This window comes from Zeus faber, assembly GCF_960531495.2.
Source record: "Zeus faber genome assembly, chromosome: 6".
NCBI lineage: Eukaryota > Metazoa > Chordata > Actinopteri > Zeiformes > Zeidae > Zeus > Zeus faber.
The window spans coordinates 23,986,005-24,008,299 of NC_137201.1; the positions used below are offsets into that span (position 1 = coordinate 23,986,005).

Consider the following 22,295-nt stretch of genomic DNA (forward strand, 5'->3'; position numbering starts at 1 on the left):
GCGTTTCTGTCGAGTTCTTTTTCTCTCCTCATTTTCGGGCATTGATCGCGGTCGGGTATTAACGTCAATTTTCAAACCAAGGACGGGCGCCTCGGATACTTTTGAATTCAAATGAGCGTTTGAGTTTTTTTTCGTCCGCATGCTTCATTAGATTGGGTCTAAACGGGATCTCAATCAGCTATACACCACCTCTTTACATGCACCACTCGTCCCGTCCATGGAGGTCGGCGGGACGGAGCGGAGACCTAACACAACCGTCTCTGGTTTCAACGTGAACCCGGGCTCACATCTGAAGTGGTTCAACCTTTAGCTTATGGAGAACACCTCCTCCGTCCATCTGTCCTTCTTCGTAGGAGGAGGAAGAGGAGGAGGAGGAGGAGGAGGGTGAAGCCCCTCTCGCCCCTCAGTACATGTCTCTGTAGATCTCCTGTAGGAGCGGGTGGAGCGAGGTGTCCTCTGTCTTTTTGATCTCCTGCACCAGCTGAGCGTGCTCGGTGACCAGCTGCCGCAGGTCAGCCAGTTTCTGCAGCAGCTTGGGGAAGAGGAAGGCGTCGTCCGGGTGGTTGGTCAGCAGGTGGAGCCGCAGGACCTGCACGATGTGCTCCTGCATCCGCTCGATGTGCACCATGTTCACCAGCCCCGGGCGGTCTGAGGGCAAAGAGGAAAAATAATTATTTGATTGAGAATCCGTCACTCCAAATGCAAAACTGAGTGCAGGGAATGTTAACCTCCTTGTGTAGCTGAACATCCTTTGTCAGTGAACCTATTTCTGATTATGTTATTTATTCTGATGGGAATAACGTGGAATTAGCATATTTTAATATATCCAGGATAGTGTATCTTGTGTGTAGTATTGGGTTTTGTGTATTCTGTATATTAATTTAAAATTTGTTCTTTGACTGTCTTTACAGCAGTGCACCAACACATTTCTCCTTTGTTTTGATTAATTATTGTTATTTTTTCTTTATTATTATGATGATTATTTTTTTTTATTTACAACAAATTTTGTATACTTTATTAATCCCTATGGGGAAAATTATTTCACATCCTAGTATCTGACGTATTCAGGAGCGGGGGAGGAGCAGTTCAGGGGTTAAGTGTCTTGCTCAAGGAAACAGGAGTGGCTGGGGATCGAACTGGCGATCTTCCGATTACGAGACGACCCGCTATACCTCCTGAGAAATGTACTTGGACAAATGAACAGGTTCTGACTCAGGATAATCTTTTCCCCCATGTCTTCACCTCCACAGCAGATGATGGCCGCCACAAACAGCGCCAAATCGCTGTCATCCAGCTCCAGAGCGTTGAACTTCATGGCAAACTGGAACTTGGGCTCCATCATGTCGCTGAACGGCCGCCGCAGGCTCTTGAGGAACTCGCGGGTGATGAAGCCCGAGCCGTACGCCACCAGCAGCCCGTCCTTGTTCATGCAGGAGGCCAGCATGGCGAAGAGTGCCTCGTACACGCCGTACTTCAGCAGCGTCACCTGGTCGTTGAGGTCCAGGCCCGAGAAGCCCGGCACCGACTTGGCAAACTCAGTGAGCTCGGTGACCGTCTCCACCGACGTGCACTGGCAGCAGTGGAAGATCCGGACCTCCGCCTCCCGGTCCTTCGGCCCCCCTGCCGCTCCCACCATCTTGGCCACCAGCGTCCGCTCCGCCAGCTGGAGCGTCTCCATGTCGTGGATGACAAACGGCTGCGGGGGGGACGGAGGGAGGGAGGAGACGAAAAAAAAAGAAATGAAAAGAGGGTGAGCAGATGCACCTGTGAGGGCGAGACCAGGGAGGGAAGAACAGGAACAGTCTGTACCCAGAAGAGGAGCAGGTAAAGAAAGCTCTGCTGGAATCAGCCGCCCCTTCACGCCCCGCCACAAAAAGTCCCATTCGCGAACATGTTTAAACAGCTTCTTAATTGACGCGGCGAGACAGGCGGCAGCACCCTTGTTGACACAGTTAAAGTAGCTTTCCCTGATGAAATAATCCACTGCAAACTCTCCCTCCCCGGTACTTGCAAACACTCCAATGTTTGAGAGTTGTGTATTAAGATCCAAAGCGCTGGAGGTTAAATAATTTTTTTCCCCAGTAATATGAGCAGATTGAAAAGATGGAGGACGAGTGAGGTGTCGCTAATGGATTGGTGGTGATGTAAAAGAAAAGTCAAGGAATACATTGGAATCTAATTGGATTTCCTGCGAGCCCGTTGGCACACTCTTATTAAACAACGGCTCTATTAAAACCGTTTGCAGTTGCTTGATGTCACCGTCCTTCGCATGCGGCACTTTAGGAAAGGGTGAGTGCAAATGCATCACGTCCAGCAACATCAGACACGCGACTGAAAAAAAAAAAAACAACCTATCTGTTCATAACAAAATGCAAAAAACACGATATCCTGTAAGCACCGAGGTTGATCCAGGTGAGCCCTCGCTTTAGCTAGGCTGGTATGAGGACGCTCTGTAGCTTTTCGTTGCTCTCCTGCTTAATTAAAAAGATGGTCGGTTGTCAGTTATTAAAACGAGCAAAGGGGAAAAAAAAGGAAGTTCATGAAGCACGAGACGCCTCGAAAAACAAAAATGATTAATCCCGACTTTAATAACGGGCACATATCTACTCTTTCACAATAAAACCCGAGCTGTCTGGGGGATGGATACCAAAGCGTGGTGGCGTCTGCTCCGGCCTTTTGTCCAAACTGCGGCGATGAATTCACCGAAATGAGGCGCGTCAGGCATGTTGACACGTAGAACATTTTCATTAAATGATCATACTGCTCTGCTGCGCTCAAGCTGTGCAGGAGGGGGTTCTAGTGTTCAATAACACATGCAAATCAAAAACACCCTCCTGCAGCAGATGATAAGGATGCCAAGTAGGATCAAATTAATGCATATTTGCGCAGTGGTGTAGGCTTCCATGACATTAGGGCACAGAACATATTGCACCGTGTGTGTGTGTGTGTGTGTGTGTGTGTGTGTGTGTGTGTGTGTGTGTGTGTGTGTGTGTGTGTGTGTGTGTGTGTGTGTGTGTGTGTGTGTGTGTGTGTGTGTGTGTGTGTGTGTGTGTCCGCGTGTGCGCGTGTGTGTGGTTAGGTTCCAGTTTGATATTTGGCAGAACACGTTGGGGTCGGCTCGTGTCTCAAGGTCTCGGGTACCGGTACGTCTCGAGCCCGGACTTCTGTTTCACGCACGTGCACAAGGCGTCAGTAAAACAAAAAACTCTGTCTCGCCGCCTCACAGCTGTTGACAACCACGGTGACACCACGAGCGCAATGCAAGACTGAGGGCGGATGAAACAATGTGCTCGTGACCGCCAAAGGGCTGCTTTACGACAGGCGGCTCCCCGGGACCCGGGTCCGGGTCCAGGTCTGAGTCTGAACCTGGACCCGCTCTCTGACTGACCTTTCCTCACTGACACGCCTCACACCTACACCCTGCAAGCCATGAAATTTGATTGAATTCTATGACCCCAACCCCTTCTTCACAATGAAAATAAAACAAATATTACAGAAAATCAAGGCTACAGAGGGAATATATTTTCTAATGAGACAAGTGGGGAGTGGGGGTAGAGAGGGGACTCTTACAAAGGGTCCTTATAAAATTTCGGCTTGTAACAGATGTTTCCTTGTGCAGCCTGTCTGTTGGCTTGCATTATTGATTGAGCAAGTTATTTCGGTCGCTGGCTGGCAGCGCGCTTGCTCCGTGTTAGTGGCTGCCAGGTCATATTGAGACACAAGGACAAATATGGTTGTGCAATTCTCCAGAATGTCATCTGAATGAACCCCAACGGGAAGGAATCACTTAGAAACTTGTGTGTCAACACAACGTTGAAGGGATCCTCCAGTTGGTTATGCGTCAAAAATAGCTCAGAATGTAGCTGTGTCTGATGTATCGGTTAAATAAAATCAGCTTTTGAAATCTTACAGAGCTTGTCTAGTTGACCCAATCTGCAGCCTTGCACTGAGCTAACTTGATTAGCATGCAGCCCATTAATACCTCGGCACTGGACACTGGGATGAAATTGGGTGTTGACCTTCTTGCCTGAATCTGGGAAAGATAGATAAACTATCCCCAAAAAAACTGGGTGTTCTGTAATTGCACTAGAAATCAACCCCAAAACCACTACTCTTAACTCCACATACCGGCGTGCTGGTCTTGCCGGTGAGGATGGTTCGGGCCTTGCTTTTGTTCATGTTGAAGTTCTTCAGGTAGGCCTCGTAGATCTGCTTGGCCAGGGTCTTCTGGTCCGCTACCTGGGGGTCCTCCACCTCTCTGTCCCCCGTCACCATTTCAGCCTTCAACTTTAGCTTCTCCGACTGGGGCATCCGACCAAAACGGATGGCTGCAGAGAATCAGAGAGAATTATTCATACAGAATCTGCTTGAGAAACGCTAGATGAATCTGTAATGGCAAACGCGTTAAACCAACACATACAGTTTTTGGGGTTAATTCTGACTTTAACAATAAAGATGTTTTTTAAAGACGTGTGAGGAATGAGAAAAATTAGCTGTTGGCTTTGAAAGCCGTAGAGCAGCGGTAAACCAGTGCTGAATGGAGCAGATCGCTGTGTGGTGTTTTGGTGCAGACGGTGTCGGGCATCACTCAGACAGCCTGAGCTTAACTGACTAATGAGATTAGATTTAAACTGATTTTAAACCTCTCCAGATCAGCATAGCGTGTTACAAGCTGGAGCCCCAAAGGATGTGTGCACATACACAGATCAGCCATGACATTAAAACCACCTGCCTACTATTGTGTAGGTCCCTCTCGTGCCGCCAAAACAGCTCTGAGCGGTTGAGGCATGGACTCCACAAGACCGCTGAAGGTGTCCTGTGGTATCTGGCACCAAGACGTTAGCAGCAGATCCTTTAAGTCCTGGAAGTTGCGAGGTGGTTACCCTCAGGGATCGGGCTTGTTGTTCCAGCACATCCCACAGATTCCCGAACGGATTCAGAACTGGGGAATTTTGAGGCCAAGTCAACACCTTGAACTCATGTTCAACCATTCCTGAACAATGTGTGTGGCAGGGTGGATTATCCTGCTGAAAGAGGCCACTGCCATCAGAAAATACCAAATGGCAGATGACATGAAGGGGTGTACTTGGTCTGCAACAATGTTGAGGTAGGTGGTACGTATCAAACTAACATCCACATGAATGCCAGGACCCACGGTTTCCCAGCAGAACATTTCCCAGAGCATCACACTGCCTCCACTGGCTTTCCTTCTTCCCCATAGTGCATCCTGGTGCCATCTCTTTCCCAAGGAATGGATGCACACGTACCCAGCCTTCCACATGATGTAGAAGAAAATGTGATTCACCAGACCAGGCCACCTTCCTCCATTGCTCCATGGTCCAGTTGTGACGCTCACGTGTCCATTGTAGGTGCTTTCTGTGGTGGACAGGGGTCAGCATTGACATCTGACCAGTCTCATACTCAGCAAGCTGTGATGCACTGTGTGTTCTGACACCTTTCTATCATAGCAGCATTAACTTTTTCAGCAATTTGTGCTACAGTAGCTCTTCTGTTGAATCGGACTAGACGCGTTAGACTTCGCTTCAAAATGTGCATCAATAAGCCTTGGGCGCCCATGACCCTGTCACCAGTTCACCGGTTGTCCTTCCTTGGACCACTTTTGGTAGGTACTAACCACTGCATACCGGGAACACCCCACAAGACCTGTCGTTTTGGAGATGCTCTGATCCAGTCGTCTAGCCAACACAATTTGGTCCTTGTCAAAGTGGCTCAGATCCTCACGCTTGCCCATTTTTCCTGCTTCCAACACATCAACTTCAAGAACTGACTGTTCACTTGTTGCCTAATATATCCCACCACTTGACAGCTTCCACTGAAACGTGATGATCAATGTTATTCATTTCACCTCTCAGTCGTTTTAAGGTTGTGGTTGAGTGGTGTATACCTAATTACATATTGTATGTACACAGAGTTCTCCAATAACCCGACTGCAACAGTCTTTGGGCATTAATGGGACAGTAGTGAAAGTGTAAGTATTGGACTTGTTCCAAAACTCAGAATTGAAGAAAAAATCCAGGTGCAGTGAACGGGACACTTTTGGAAGATACCTGCCTCACACACAGTACGAGGGCCAATGAAATATCTGATCACAAAGCGGGTGACTTATATATAAAGCAGGTAAAGCCCGATGATGGATTTATGGGAAGGAGCCAAGTCTAATTAGGAAGAGAGGAAGTGAGTGATGCTAAGCCCAGCATTAGGAAACCACCTAAATCCCAGGATTGGGGGATGAGTCTGGGGTGTTAGGGGGGGGGGGGGGGGGGGGGGTGCAACAGTTAACACCGTTTTGATGTTGAGAACGATGTCTGTTTGAAATGATGCACTAAGAGGATGCCCTGAGACTGTGTATATGTTCTTCAACCCTGGCCTAAAATGTTGGTTTCCATCATTTATAACTGTTTATAGCAAAACCTCCCTGAATGCTTTACTACAGAGAAACTTACCACTCTGCTGCAACTTCCCACTGAGCTTTAATACAGTCAAATGGTACAAAGTCTGAAGTTGTTAAAAATAAATATTGAAAAAAAATTATAATCTTATATGTTTTATTTTAGTGTACATTCCAAAGTGTAATGTTGCTACCAGGTTGCCAGTGGGAAGCATCGCAAATTCCTGTCTCTTCCATTCGCACCAAGGTAGGCAAAAAAGCTGATTTGTGGAAGTGGAAAAGAGATGATAAGAGCCTGACAAAATGCAGGTTTTGCAACCATTTTTTCAGGTATAACATATAAAACAGTCTAAACTATATATTGCAAGGTTTTTTTTTAAGGTCATTTTCAAAAAGGATATTGTGGTGGGGTGGTGTGGTTTGAGCAGCCACACCTGACCTGGATCTCAGTAATTAATGGATCCAGGATCAGAGTGGCTGGATACCTGTTGCTCGTTGGTTGGTCTAGCGAGCAAACAGGTAAAACCGCCATCCCCACACACACACTCAGGAGAGGAGCCCGTGTTATGACACATGTCTATCTGCTCTGGGCTAATTCCAACTGGCCCACTGTCTACAATAAACTGGTGTCTACAACCCCGTCTTCTGTGATTGTGCCGGAGGTCCCTGAACACGCCATTTGGGTGGCGCATGGGAGGTGAAACTGCCACACTGGCACTTGTAGATGGTTCCGTCCACACACATGGGTTCAGGGAAGGAGACGGAGACTGAGTGGCAGTGAGGTGCCGGCACGGCTGGAGTTTTATTATAAAACACTTGAACAAAAAGGCTCGCTAGCCAAACCGTGTACCTACCAAAGGTGGTCGAAGAAAGGACAACCGGTGAACCGGTGACAGGGTCATGGGCGCCCAAGGCTCATTGATGGACATTAGGAGCGAAGTCTAACCCGTCTGGTCCGATCCAACAGAAGAGCTACATTAGCACAAATTGTTGAAAAGTTAATGCTGCTATGATAGAAAGGTGTCAGAACACACAGTGCATCACAGCTTCCAGAGTATGGGACTGGTCAGAGTGTCAATGCTGACCCCTGTCCACCACAGAAAGCACCTACAATGGACACGTGAGCGTCACAACTGGACCACTGAGCAATGGAAGAAGGTGGCCTGGTCTTATTTTAGTGTACATTCCAAAGTGTAATGTTGCTACTAGGTTGCCAGTGGGAAGCATCGCAAATTCCTGTCTCTTCCATTCGCACCAAGGTACGCAAAAAAGCTGATTTGTGGAAGTGGAAAAGAGATGATAAGAGCCTGAAAAAATGCAGGTTTTGCAACCATTTTTTCAGGTATAACATATAAAACTGTCTAAACTATATATTGCAATGGTTTTTTTTAAGTTAATTTTCGAAAAGGATATTGTGGTGGGGTGGTGTGGTTTGAACAGCCACACCTGAGCTGGATCTCGGTAATTGACCGATCCAGGATCAGAGTGGCTGGATACCTGTTGCTCGTTGGTTGGTCTAGCGAGCAAACAGGTAAAACCGCCATCCCCACACACACACTCAGGAGAGGAGCCCGTGTTATGACATGTCTATCTGCTCTGGGCTAATTCTAACTGGCCCACTGTCTACATTACACTGGTGTCTACAACCCCGTCTTCTGTGTTATTGTGCCAGAGGTACAATGACACGCCATTTGGGTGGCGCATGGGAGGCGAAACTGCCACACTAGCACTTGTAGACGGTTCCGTCCACACACATGGGTTCAGGGAAGGAGACAGCGACTGAGTGGCAGTGAGGTGCCGACACAGCTGAAGTTTTATTATGAAACGCCTGAAGAAAAAGGCTCGCTGGCCAAACCATGAACATAAAGTCGTCAATAATGAATCAAGAGTCAGTTTTCGCGATCTGGACCGCAGGGTGTCCTGCACCGTGCCCTCCTTACTGCAAGACAAACAACACATAAGAAAACTCCCCCAGCTGACTCAGACCAATCAGCGGCAACAGGCTGATCGGCCGAGTCAGAGCAGGGAAGCTTTAGCTGTAGCCCGCTGACCCCAGATTAACCCGCATTTGCCACAGATATTTAATTTTTTTTACGGCTTCAGACTTTGCCCCATTGGACAATTTTAGCAGTGAGAAGCTGCAGCACGGAGTTATGACTTAGTTAGTTTCTCGATAGTAAAGTGTTGAAGGGAACCAAGATTTTAGTAAGGCCTGGGTTGAAGGAGGAATTAGACGTAGATGAGCGGTTAGCACTGGCTGTGCTTTCTGAATATACTGCTATAGCCACTGAAAGACTGGCTTTTGACGAGACGTGACAATAAATGTCAGGAAATGTTACTTTGAGACAAACAACGGAAGCATTTTGGATAAGCTTTCATTGCCACATGACACTCTAGCTGTGAAATCGATGGCAATTGATTGAACACAATCATTGAATAGAGATATAGAGAAACTTCCGATTCAAGCAGAACGACCGTCCAGAGCTCTGCTACACCCGAAGGCTTTTCAGGATCAGTTTTCCCAGCCCCCTCTCCAATGTCCTTCCGCCACTTCTATGGTTACATTTGGGCCTATGAAACCCAAAACAGGTTCCGTAAGAGGAAATGCTGTTGACGGAAATACTACTGCTGAGCATCACTCCTGGACTCACATTGCGTCTGAAATGGAGGCTTGAGCCCTTCAGCGGCGTGGGACCTCCGTGCTATTCTGCGCTTCCTCCTACGTGAATCATCACTTTGGGAAACTTTGCCCTTGTCTTGGATGTTTGAGTGCAAATTGGGCTGCAAAACAGCACCTATGGAGCTAACCTGTGGGAATCCGACACTTGCTTAAAGGCACCTTGGACACCTCGCCATCATCTGAGCACATTGAACCAGGTTGCTCTGGTTGGAGAACACTCTCTAGCCTCCCGATCAACCTCCTGTTCGGCAGATTGGGTCGTCTAGTCCAGTGTTTCTCAAATGGGGGCGCTCGTACCCCTAGGGGTACTGCAGGGGTACTGCAGGGGGTACTCCGAAAATGAAAAACAAATATGTAAAAAAATATGTTATATATAATGTTTAAAAAAACACATATGACACACACACACATACATCATTTATGTTAATTTCATTTTTCCCCCTCCCAGCTCGAGTGAAGGGGGGACCCAGCTGAAGATAGATCTTAGAGGGGGTACACTACTAAAAAAAGTTTATGAAACATTGATCTAGTATATGGTTATCCACTTTCACCCCCCCCCCCCCCAGTCCTTGTTCAGGACGCAATGTTCACTTATGTACATAGTCGCTATGTAAACCTACCAATTATACTGACCTTTTTGATCCCGCTGACCGACAGAAAGACACACAAGACACAATCACGTCACCCCCAAATGATATTGTTGTATGTTGGATCCATCGAGATATTGACCTTGGACAAATGTGCAATGTTGTATGTTTACACAGAGCGAACAAGTAAACAGCATTTAATCGTAGACTTTGACCGCAGCGTTCCAATATTACAAGTTAGATAATGGTCAGTGAAGTTGAAATCTTAGAAAAAAGGTTACTGGGTTTAATGCTCTAAGATCTGAGTTTTTTTTCCAGACGGCTGACTGGGATCTCAAGCAAAAGCCAAACAGACGGAGGTGCCAAATGAGTTAAAAGTCACACAATTCAGTTAAAATAAAGATGTTAAGACACATTTTTGGAAACACTTTCAAGTGAAAAGTGTTAATTTGCACAAGTAGTCCAGTAGGTAACCAATTCTGTATGGGAAATTCTTATCTGTCTATCTCGAAGACCGTTCCACGCTGGCCACTAGATTCAGATGATCAATCTTTTTGTACCATAACCTTGAACAAACATAGCATGGAAACCACATGACCGGCTCCTAGGATTATACACAAACACACCTATACATGAACACACAAGCGTGCACACACACACACACACACACACACACAAGCACACACACACACACACACACACACACACACACACACACACACACACACACACACACACACACACACACACACACACACACACACACACACACACACACTTAAAGGGTCAGCGGGTTTAGTTAAGGAAATACAATACGACCACTTTGGAAAAAGGGAAATACACAAGTCTAAACGCTGAAACAATTCAACAACTTCTTAAAATGTAAAAAGCCCACAGCTGTATCACAGCCTGCGCATCATCAGCTATCTATCTCACTGGCACCCAACAATCAATCTTTTTTATATTAAATAGAGGGATAGAAAAAGAGAGAGAGAGAGAGAGAGAGAGAGAGAGAGAGAGAGAGAGAGAGAGAGAGAGAGAGAGAGATTGTGTACAGCACTCCTTTTTTCTTATACATTTGAGGTGTCTATTTACACGATAAGTATCCTGTATCTTTTTTTCATTGTGTGTGCATGTGTGCGTGTGTGCGTGCGTGTCTCACCATTGTGGGACATGCCCACTGACAGGCACTTCTGGAAGCGGCAGTATTGGCACTTATTGCGATTTTTCTTTTGAATCTTGCAGTGGCGCTCGCACTTGTCGTACTCGAGCTTCAGACGGATGGTTCTCCGAAAAAATCCCTAGAAGAACAGCAAACAACAAAAAGAACAAACATAAAACAAAACAGAAAGATAAAGATATATATTTTTATAAAATAATTTCAAGTTTTACATTGCAGAACCTAATGAGCATGGTGACGCAAATTGAAACGTTAACATTAGCACATCACAGGGCTGATTAAAAGTCTCTCTGAACATTTTAAAGCCAATAAATTTGAAATCGCATAGATTAGTCTTACATAACCACATCCACTTATTATGCAAGCAATCCAGGCAGAATCTAGAAGCTTCTATTAACCAACTCACAAGCCTCTAGAAACACAATCGCTCCCATATCAGCGCAGTGTGACACAATCAGGTATGAACGCTTATCCCTTTCACAATTAATTTCAAGTTTGCGCAACCTCGACAGAGTGCAATATCTGACCATAAAACCTTGCGATGGACCGAGTGCCTTAAATGAGCTTTAGGGAGGTAATGGACTGGGGAATTGCTTAAGAATACAGTGAGTCAGCCTAATAGCAAACTGGGATTTTCTCAATAAATCGCGTTCAAATGTGCCAGAATACACAAAAAGGCGAACAAAACACAAACCCCAACAGATGCACAGATGATATATGGTGGAGTCAAGGGGCTCTCAGTCACTCTCACCAACCAACATGCACAACTGCAGCTGGGTGAAATGACTCCAAGGTAGCGTTCCAGCGCAGGCCAAATGGGCCGTGCGCGAGGACTCCTGGTGACCAGCTATGTGAAAGACTTCCTTCCAAACAACGTGAGGGCAAAAACGTACATAAATGTGGGTTTGTTGGAGTGTGCTGTAGTTTGGGCACAGGAATGCTTTTCATACCTGGATTACATCAGAACCCCTTCGATCAGCGTGTGAAGTAACCATGCAGGAATTTGTGTTGGTATTGGTTGATACTGGTATTGGTTAAACTGATTGACCATTTGCGTTGTATTTCACTGTACATCCTGATGTAAAACAAACGGACGCAGTTTCCTCAGTGGGAAGAAGAGGTGCTATTTACAGCAGACTACCCACATTCCCCGACTCATACATATATGTGCAACTGTGCTTGATTAATGATTGAAGGCCACACTTCCATATCTGCCTCTACGTAATGCCTGAATACATGTGTGGCTCTCTGGACATGTGGCTCCATGCTGGTGTACATATGCAAGTTTCAACCTCTTTCTGGTTAATATTAAGCCATCCTTGAAGTGAGGTTTTACAGCCTTAATGTAGGGCGCAGCCTTGCCCGACAACAGCCAAAAAGGTGTGTTCTACCTATTAAGATACGTTATCAGGACTATGATATGTTCTACTCTGACTAAAAAGACTCCTTCCCGCTGTGGGGAGATTTCCACTGATGCAAGAATACAAGTACAATTATACAATACAATATATTACCTTCCGAGGCCTGCAGGACGACATGGCAAATGCATACACGCAAAAAGACACATATATATATATATAACAAACATGTATATGTACACCCACACACACACAAAAACAGATATTTGTGTCCACATTTTTTGTAACGTGCTTGTCTTATAAGGATGTTCCGCAGCTCCATTACATCTGCCGTCAGACGTAGTGGTGGTGTTAGTATGTTTTTTTGAGATGCTTACACTCAGACAGTGTCTTGGCTGACCAAAAAAGATCACAGCCAATATAAATAAATTTTTTAAACATTCTCCCTTCTCCCTTCAGAACAGTGTAAGCCAATTTACAGAAAACAAAACGCCAGTCTAACGGCTGCACAAAAGTTGACACACGGCTCAAATACACATTTATTAACAAGCATGAACACACACGCACTGGCGTGCACTCCTTTGACCCCCCAGTGCTCCTTACAAAATCACGGTCTGAGGTTTTTGTTCAACACGACCAGTTAAGAATTAACCCGTCGTTAATAATAAAAAAAATAAAAAAAAAGACTGCTTTGTCTTGTGCGATGGCCGAGGCCGTAGCAATACGGTTTTTCAGAGTCATCCTGAATCACGAGACAATACGATGCCTCTGGCCTAGCATGATCCAGTTATTACCATGTTTTTTCCTTGCCTTTTCTGAGAATTGCTAACCTGTAGATTACGGGCTGCTTCTGCTTCTTATCTTGTCTGTGCTTGCATGCATCTACATGTGTGCCTGTGAAGAGGGTGCTGACAGATATACCAACTGAAGGAGGTGGACTCAGGCCAAGTCAGAAACACAGTAAACACAGCAGCTCAACTGTCTGTTCCCAAACAAAACCTTCACATGGGTTAGCCTTCAATCCCCACAAGGCCCAAATTTGCCCTTCTGCATCTACATAGGACTCCATGAGACTTCACACAACTCCCCAAAATTACCTTGCAGCCCTCACAGGCGTGGACTCCGTAGTGGTACCCTGAAGCACGGTCAGCACACACCCGGCATTCCAGATGGAGGGACGAGGCTGGGGATGTGAACTCTTCTTGACCTGCCACCACACCATAAACACCCGAGGATGGACTCGATGCCGGGGTCAGCGCATCTAGAGAAACACATGCACATAGGACAACAAACGTGTCAGAATCCAAACCAGAATCAGCAAGTGATGTTTCACCAAGTATGTCTGCATAATAAAGGAATAAAGCCTGGCACAAAGCAATTTTGTAAACAGAATAAAAAACACAAACTTAAATGAATTAACTTTAATTTAGAATATTATTTTCTCCTCAATACGTTTGGGGGGATTTTAGGGCCATTCTCAGAGTTACATTGTGATCTATCGCCACTGCTACTGCTCAGAGACATTCTATTAGTTCCGGTGGCTAAAAACATTTTTAATTATCCTCTTGACAGATTTCTTCCCTGTAGTGTTTTCCAACCACGTAATCTGTAAGCAATGATGGTTAGAGGTATACCCTTTGTGTATCCTGACTGGAAGTGTGGTGTGGTCGCTGCACCGCTCTCGACCACCAGTTTCAACAAAAACTGAGCTGACCGCTGTGCAGGACCTCTACACCCAGCACTGCAGGAAGTAGGACCTCTACACCCAGAGCTGCAGGAAGAAGGACCTCCACACCCAGAGCTGCAGGAAGAATGACCTCCACACCCCGAGCTGCAGGAAGAATGACCTCCACACCCAGAGCTGTAGAGAGAAGGACCTCCATAGCCAGAGCTGCAGGAGGAATAAACTCTACACCCAGCAGTGTAGGAAGAACAACCTCTCCACCCAGAGCTGCAGGAAGAAGGACCTCCGCACTCAAAGCTGCAGGAAAAATCGACCTCTACACTCAACTATGCCCTCTAACCCTCATTATCTCAGCTTTACATTGCACATTAAAACTGCACTTTTGCTGGAAAACTTTATTGAACATTATTAAACATTTGTCATCATAATTATCGCCTGTTTATTCCAAATATGTAATCTTATTTTATATTTAGTCCTATATATTTTGTAGTGTATAGTCCCTGACCCTGTTAGTTTGTGTTTTTTGTACATTTTGTAATTGACTCTTTTACTAGACCATTTTAAACTTGTAAAACACATTACTTATTCTAACCTACTCTCTGCTTGTTGAAATAGCACAAGGAGCCAGCATTCCATTGCTACTGTGACACCTGCTGTACTGTAATGCACATGATAAGAAACTACTTGAAACATGGTAGTGCTGTTTCATTTGCATTCCGATGGTCCTTTCCTTCCATTAATGCAGTTTGACCACTATCCAAAAACAAGACATCAGATAGTTCACATAGCCACAACCCTCATATATGTATGTAGATACACCGATGAGCCACAAGATTAAAACCCCCACTAATAACCCCTAATATTGTGTGGCTCCCCCTCATGCCACCAAAACAGCTCTGACCCATCGGGACATGGACTCCACAAGACCTCTGAAGGTGTCCTATGGTATCTGGCACCAAGACGTTAGCAGAAGATCCTTTAAATCCTGTAAGGTGAGAGGTGGGGCTCCCATGGATCGGGCTTGTTGTTCCAGCACATCCCACGCTCTGTCGGATCGGACCCTAACCCCGCCCATCCACATGATGTAGAAGAAAACTTGATTCATCAGACCAGGCCACCTTCTTCCATTGCTCCATGGTCCAGTTCTGATGCTCACTTGCCCTTTCAAGCACTTCCGGCGGTGGACAGGGGTCAGCATAGGCACCGGTCTGTGGCTACACAGCCCCATACGCAGCAAGCTGCGATGCACTGTGTGTTCTGACACCTTTCTATCATAACCAGAATTAACCTTTTCAGCATTTTGTGCTACAGTATCTCTTCTGTGGGATCAGACTCGACGGGCTAGACTTTGCTTCCCACGTGCATCAATGAGCATATGGGTGCCCATGACCCTGTCGCCAGTTCACTGGTTGTTCTTCCTTGGACCACTATTGGTAGGTACTAACCACTGCATATTCGGAACACACCATTTTGAAAATGCTCTGACCCAGTCGTCTCGCCATCACAATTTGGTCGTTGTCAAAGTGGCTCAGATCCTTACGCTTTACCATTTTTCCTGCTTCCAACACATCAACTTCAAGAAGTGACTGTTCACTTACTGCCTAATATATCCCACCCCTTGACAGGTTCCTTTGGAACCACATGAGCAATGTTTTACACTTCACCTGTCAGTGGTTTTAATGTTGTGGCTGATTGGTGTTTATACAGTGTTTATACACTGATGCATGGGGAGCGTGTGGGGAGCATGTGGGGAGTGTGTGGGGAGCGCATGGGGAGCGCATGGGGAGCGCGTGGGGAGCGAAGTCTAGTTTGTCTGCTCCAACCCACAGAAGAGATACTGCAGCACAAATTGCTGAAACAGTTAATGCTGCTATGATAGAAAGGTGTCAGAACACACAGTGCTTTGCAGCTTGCTGCGCATGGGGTTGCGTAGCCACAGACCGGTCAGAGTGCCCATGTTGACACCTGTCCACTGCTGAAAGCGCCTATAATGGACACATGAGTGTCAGAACTGGACCATGGAACAATGAAAGAAGATAGCATTATTAATACAGTAACATGTATTAATACAAATCTTTAGTCGTTTATTTGACTACTCTGTGCACAGTTTTATTTGGAAATCAAACCTATAATAATAAAAAAAACTGACACAAAGTTACCCACAGACAATAGTTTGATGATCTAAAGTTAACCATTCAGTTTTCATGATCCTGCTTTTGATTCAATTAATGAGCCGGCTCTAACCTTCATACCACTGCCAGGAAGTTTTCACTTACAGTAGAATAAATCAAGAATTTATTTTGCTAAATTGGTGCAAAATGATAATAAAATAAAATAAATCACAGTCGGAGGTAGAAATAATGGAAGTGGGGTAAGAGATGGCAATGGTAAGTGCAAGCCAGTTTAAAGTGCTATATCTGAATGTAGTTATATCAGGATTTTCTATTAGAATGTTTGCAAACCTTTCCCACAAAAAGTAAACAAGAAATAAGCCTGTGCAATAAGCCTGTGCTTTCCTATCTAACAGATAGATGACCACTGGAACATTAGCTCTGTTTGGCCTCTTTGGCTCCACAAGCTCACAGTCAGATGTAATTATATCGTTTTATTCCATCATAAACACACAAACTATTTATATAAACATATTAGCTTGCCAGCTGTGTATCACATGCACCTCAACATTGAAACAGAATAGGCATTATGCATGCAGCATTACTGCTGGATGATTTGTCCACCCCGAATCCAACTTCAGGGATGCGACAGGGTGTATTTTCACAAAGACAAAACCCTACAAAATAGCGGCATTAAGTCAACCCACACGGGTTGGGTGGGGGTTGCCAAAACAGGGATAAGCATTTGGCAGTTGCTTGGGCCGTGAACTTGCACGGCTCGAGTGCACATACCTTGACTCTAAGTGTAGCCATGAAAACTATGCTAGTACTGCATATATCCTTCTTCTACTCTGCCGCTCACCCTCAGGACACTGTTAACACTTAGAAACAAGGAGAAATTCTAAACAGCTACTCCACAACGTTTGCCATGACATCATTGCTGGTTTCCATGATGCCCTCCTTTACCAGCTTTCTTTACTCTTTTTTTGTCCATGCTTTCATGTGAATGGGATAGCACCCATCCCATTTACAGCCTCTATTCCTTCCTAAAATGGTTGCCATGCTTGACCATTCGAGGATTCTACACTGGTTGCATAACATTGTTAGTTAGACAAATGTTATGGGCTTCCATGTGACTTCTTAATGGCAACCAAACAGAGAGACAAGTGGATGTTTCCTGCCCTGTGGTGCTTAGTGACTAATTAATGTATGAATTCCTCTTTGGATTTGGGGTGAGGAGAAGGAATCGATTAGGAAGAAAAAGAGAGGTGGGAGTTTAAAAAAAACCATGTTGAGACTGACGAGAAGATGCAGGTGGGAAGACAGAGAGGTATTGAGGCGAAAAATGCTATGGTCGAGAAATTTGGAGGGCTGTAGCCCAAGGCCATGCTTTACAGGTCAGTCAAATCCTAACACCATGAGCAGACTTCTTGCTTTTCACTGTAGACTGAGGTCAAAGTTTAAACAAGCTGTAATGTTTGACTGCTCTGAGTCGGAGCAAATGCAGGATTATGGGTCTGGGTGGGGCGAAAGCTCCAGCTCTCCCAACAACAACAACATGGTCCCAAGCAACACAGAGCAGCTTGGGACTATTAGAAACAACTAAATGATTGGTGTGAAATCAAGTTCTTCATTCACAGGTACAACCAGCCAGGGGAAATTAGGGCATTGGGACAACAGGATGAGTGAGAAGGGGTCCAGATCTGATGGGTCAAAAATCCAACCTGCTGGGTAAGAACCTGAACCCACAGCAGCTCTGGGACCCAAATATTCACCTCCCTTCAGAAGGCCAATCACAACCACTGACCACGCATTATCACAATTACAGCTATGATATATCGCCATTCAATTTGCAAACAATCTGACACGACAGACCGAACAGTGCAATTGGAGACCCAGAAACGTTCCTGCAACCCAGAGAAGAACCTCACCCTCAGCCCCATAATATAATCACCAAAGTCCATTAATGTCCAAACCTCCTACTGTCCTCACCTAGGACAGTGGAACTTTCGGAGCCGGAGCCGGTACTGGAGGACGGGTACTCGGCGACGCCAAATGAGCTGAGGGCGTCGTCGTCGATGGACTGGGAGATATCTTGCAGCTCCTCCATGCCGCCCATGAAGTCATCGTCGCCGCACAGGGGGCTGCCCAGCACCGAGTCCTCCAGCGGCGAAGGGGGATGGTAGGGGCTCTCCATGTCGACCATGACAGCGGAGGACGGGAATGCCAGCACACTCATGCATCAGACTGGGGAGATAAGTGAGAGGAGAGTAAATGATAATTGAACTGCATTTATATACTGCTTATCTAGACTCTATGGCCCCTCAGCGCTTTACAAATAAGGCTTCCTTAATTCATTGATTTTGCTCGGGGACTCTGAGATGAGATGAGATGAGACCTGTACCACTGCCGAGAGGAAAGGAGAGGAGAGGAAGGGGAACAGAGAGGATGGAGAGAATGAAAAAGACAGTAATACACCCATATACACATATAGAGAGACAGACAGAAAGATCGACAAACGACGAAGTGATAAGATTTAATAAAAAAACATGCCCCCACTTCAAAATTTCCTGGTGTGATGACAGAAAGTTGTAATGATTCTGCCCTGTACCCCTCTCAGATTTACTCTATCTCTCATTTGCTATTATTAAACCTCTGTGGTATTTAAAGTGGCATAGGAGGAAGTATGCTTTGGATTGATTAGGGTAATAGCCTATGCTATTGCTGATCCAATATGGTGAGGTAGTGGGTCAATGGGCTAGAAACCGCATAGAGTATCTTATGACACAACCGAGGCTCATCCACTCCTCCAAACTACTAAATACAGCAACAGTAACCCTACCCCAAAAACCCTACCTCCACCACCTCTGGAAAACAGGGCAGAGAGAGAGAGAGAGAGAGAGAGAGAGAGAGAGAGTGAGAGAGAAAGAGAGACAGGTAGACAACCAGTGGCAGCAGAAAGAAAGAGCAAAATAATGGCAGAGAAATAAATAGAAAAATAACGACAAAGAGAAAGAATATCAAGAAAGAGACCTTGAATGGGAGAAGGTGGGGGAAATGGAGGTCACTGGGTTGGCCGGGGCTGGAGTGGGTTGTGCAGACTAGGGTTGGATGGGGGACAGGGCTCGGCACCAGAGTCTGCAGGGCACAGGGTTGAACCTGGTCAAGATTTTGCTGAATTGCACATGTGAGGATCGGGCTACAGCACAGTGCTAGGGTATGTTAAGAAGTGGGCTTGGCTTAGTTAGATCAGTCGATCATGGGAATTAACCACCCTGTCGGTCAGCTCTGCATATTCCATCCTTATATATCATTTAAACTAGGTCAACCATCGGTAAGCTTCATTCATCAGGCCTCAACAGCATTGACATGGGGGTTGAGCTTAATACATAACTATACGCTAACAGCTGTCAACTGCATTGCCATGCCACACCTTTCCACATGAATGCTTTTGGAATTTAGGTCTCTTCCTCCATGTAGAAACTGCTGATTTGGAAGTATGACGGACTGCATGATTAAGAAAATGGTTTCTGTCCTCAATGCCCTCAGCGACCGTTTTTTATGACAGTAACAAAGGGATTGCATTATCGCTTAACTAATTTGAAAATATTGAGAATTACCATTCATTAAGCGGTAATCAGCAAGTACTAATGTGAATGTAGAGCGCTGGTATGTCAGTGAGGCTTTTAATCCCACCTTATTAAAGTATGAGTTTGGAAGGAGGAAATATTATGAGATCAAACTTATAACCGAGTAGGTTATTCCTGTGCATATGTGTGTATGAAATAGGCTTATTAGCAATGGAGGAGAATTCTGTCCCTGGCCAAAATAATGTAAATCAAATATAGGCAAAGACAAAAATAAAAAATAAAAAAAAAAGTTCAGGCGGACAGTGTCTATGACCAACAAAGAAAGACAGAGCATTGTGTAAACAGACACCCTGAACACACTTGACTTGCTATTTGAATAACATTAGACAACCTCTTCACTGAGCAGTTGACCCACAATACCAGCAAGTGAACTGCTGGCCAAAGCTAACCTTGTTTGTTGTCATCTGTGCTTTTCGCAGGGCATACGCAAACTTTCACAGCCCAAAGCCTACTGCAATGTCAGAGCAGCTCCACAACATGGTCCCTGTCAGCAATGTGGTAGTAAGGGGCAGAGGAAGGAAGAAAGAGAGAGGTTTCTACAGCAACGCAAAGGCTTTGTCCCCATAGATGGACCTCTCTTTTGGCGGCTCAGCCAAGTCCGCTGACGAGCACAGTGCACACACACACACACACGCACACTCGCACACGCACACGCACACGCGCACACGCACACGCACAAGCATGCAGAGTACAAGCAAGGTCATACATGTTTGTGCGCTAGGGTTAGGGTTAAGAAGAGAGGGGGAAGGGATTGCTCTCCCCCTCCCCCATTGCCCACCAACATACTGACAAAAGACCTCTAGCCAAGAGCTTGTGGGGTCGCCATGACAATGCCATGGTAATTCCAACACATATCGTGTTAAGAAATGCATGGTTGACAGAAATTACTTCCATTGAGGTGCATTTCAGATATAGGTGAAGCGGGTTTTACTACGTCAGCGACATTGATCAAATGTGTGAATGGAGGAAAAGTAATCCATGAGTCTATTGGATATGTACACTATGGCTGAGAATAGAATATAGATCCCAACCCCATACGCACACCCACTGCAGTGATGTGTATTAGACAGACAGCCTGTAAAGCAGTCAGCAGGGCTAAGGCAGAGGTCAAGCTAGAGCTCCAGTAACTGACAGACATGGCATTCCAGGATGTTAAAGCATCACAAAGCTTGCACAGTATTCACAACCATCTCTGATATTCAGAAAATAGCAATCTTCACATCACTGAGATCTGTTAAGATGACAAGTCTGTATGTTTCAACTAAAGATAATGACCATGCTTTTGAGTGATATCCTTCCATGGGATCATGGCATTATATCCTTTGACACCTTGCAACACCTAGATGATAAAAACTCTATACAATGCCTGTATAACTGTAGTCAATGCCTCACTGAGGCGTCCAAATGAGGTCAGTACTTTCCAAACCCTTGGAGGAAGAAGACAACTAACAGTCAAGTGTGTGCTAGCAGGACCACTCACTTAGATAAGGCTGGCAACATACCAAGAACACAGAGGTGTGTGTGGGCTTGTCCAACCAAGCAGTGGAAAAAAATACTGAACACATTGGCAAGTTGCTCATGCACAAGTAAGCATATATTGCAAAGAACAAAATGATGATGAAAATCATGTTAAATCTTTTTGAATATTGTGGATATATTAAGTCTATTGTGATCTTAATGAAAGACAGGTGAATATTAACCTAAGAGTAATTTCCCCTACCGTGTTCCTCCAAAAACAATGTAAATCTTCGACACAACTTTGGTCTTTGACTACAGTTCAGTGCATATGCTTGAGAGCAAACCACAGGTTAATGTTTAATCGCTTCTATACCCTGGTCTCAGTGTTAACAGGCCTGTAAGAAAGGGGGCCCCGGGGGGCCTGACAGTGGTCTCATGGATATGGGCTGATGGGGCTGTACATCAGCACCGCTTGTCCATTTGTTTGAAGAGGTAGGTTTATGAGCCCCAGCCTGAACCATGCCCATAGAGCAAACACCAGATTGGCTCTTATCACTGTATGCCGATTACCAGCCTCCCCATAACTGGTCGTGAGATTGACCAAAGTGCAGTTCAGGGAGTGAAGTGGTGGACACAGAATTTTAGCTTTGGTCCATAAACGACAATCCCTGTGAAAAATCACAGTTGATAACTACTAATATCAGGTCATTAGCTGACCCTGCTCCTATGGCTGAAGGACAGCACAATTCTAACACACGCATTACACAATACACAATGGCACAATTAGGAAGTTATTTTCAAGACAAGTTCATTGACTCCTAAGTCCTTCTTGTATCAGATACATTGTCTAAAAGTAGTAACCAATATAATCACTACCATCTTAATTGCAGACAAACAACAAACCCAATACTTTTAAAATATGTCCACCATTTCTTTGAATACTTTCATTCAGCAGAGAGCATTCTAACATATAAAGTTTTTAACCCTTTGCCTGGTGCATTACCAGTTCAAAGCAAGCCTAAAAGAAAGCCAGAGGAAGCAGAAGTATCCCGTTAAGGAAGCACTTTACTCAATTTACTAGTAATTCAATCTACTGTAGTTGTCTGCTCTACTTACAAAAGTAATTCCTCTCCCATTTCAAAACGGGTCTGACTTATGTTTCTCATGTCATGGGTCAT

General features: G+C 45.2%; 1 protein-coding gene across 2 annotated transcripts in view; it reads right to left on the minus strand.

The window, feature by feature from the left end:
- pparab (peroxisome proliferator-activated receptor alpha b) overlaps positions 1–22,295 on the minus strand; it is a 31,303-nt gene continuing 9,008 nt past the window's right edge. Inside the window, exons 2-7 of one of the 2 annotated variants that reach the window (XM_080002137.1) lie at positions 18,002–18,256; positions 13,312–13,475; positions 10,839–10,977; positions 4,129–4,328; positions 1,243–1,696; positions 1–648 (exon numbers count right to left, since the gene is read on the minus strand). In XM_080002137.1, the coding sequence (XP_079858263.1) occupies positions 404–648; positions 1,243–1,696; positions 4,129–4,328; positions 10,839–10,977; positions 13,312–13,475; positions 18,002–18,248 (1,449 nt within the window). In that variant the 5' untranslated portion in view covers positions 18,249–18,256 and the 3' untranslated portion in view covers positions 1–403. Of the gene's footprint in view, positions 649–1,242; positions 1,697–4,128; positions 4,329–9,217; positions 9,690–10,838; positions 10,978–13,311; positions 13,476–18,001; positions 18,257–22,295 lie in introns of those variants that run through there. The other variant, XM_080002136.1, reaches the window with a different exon arrangement.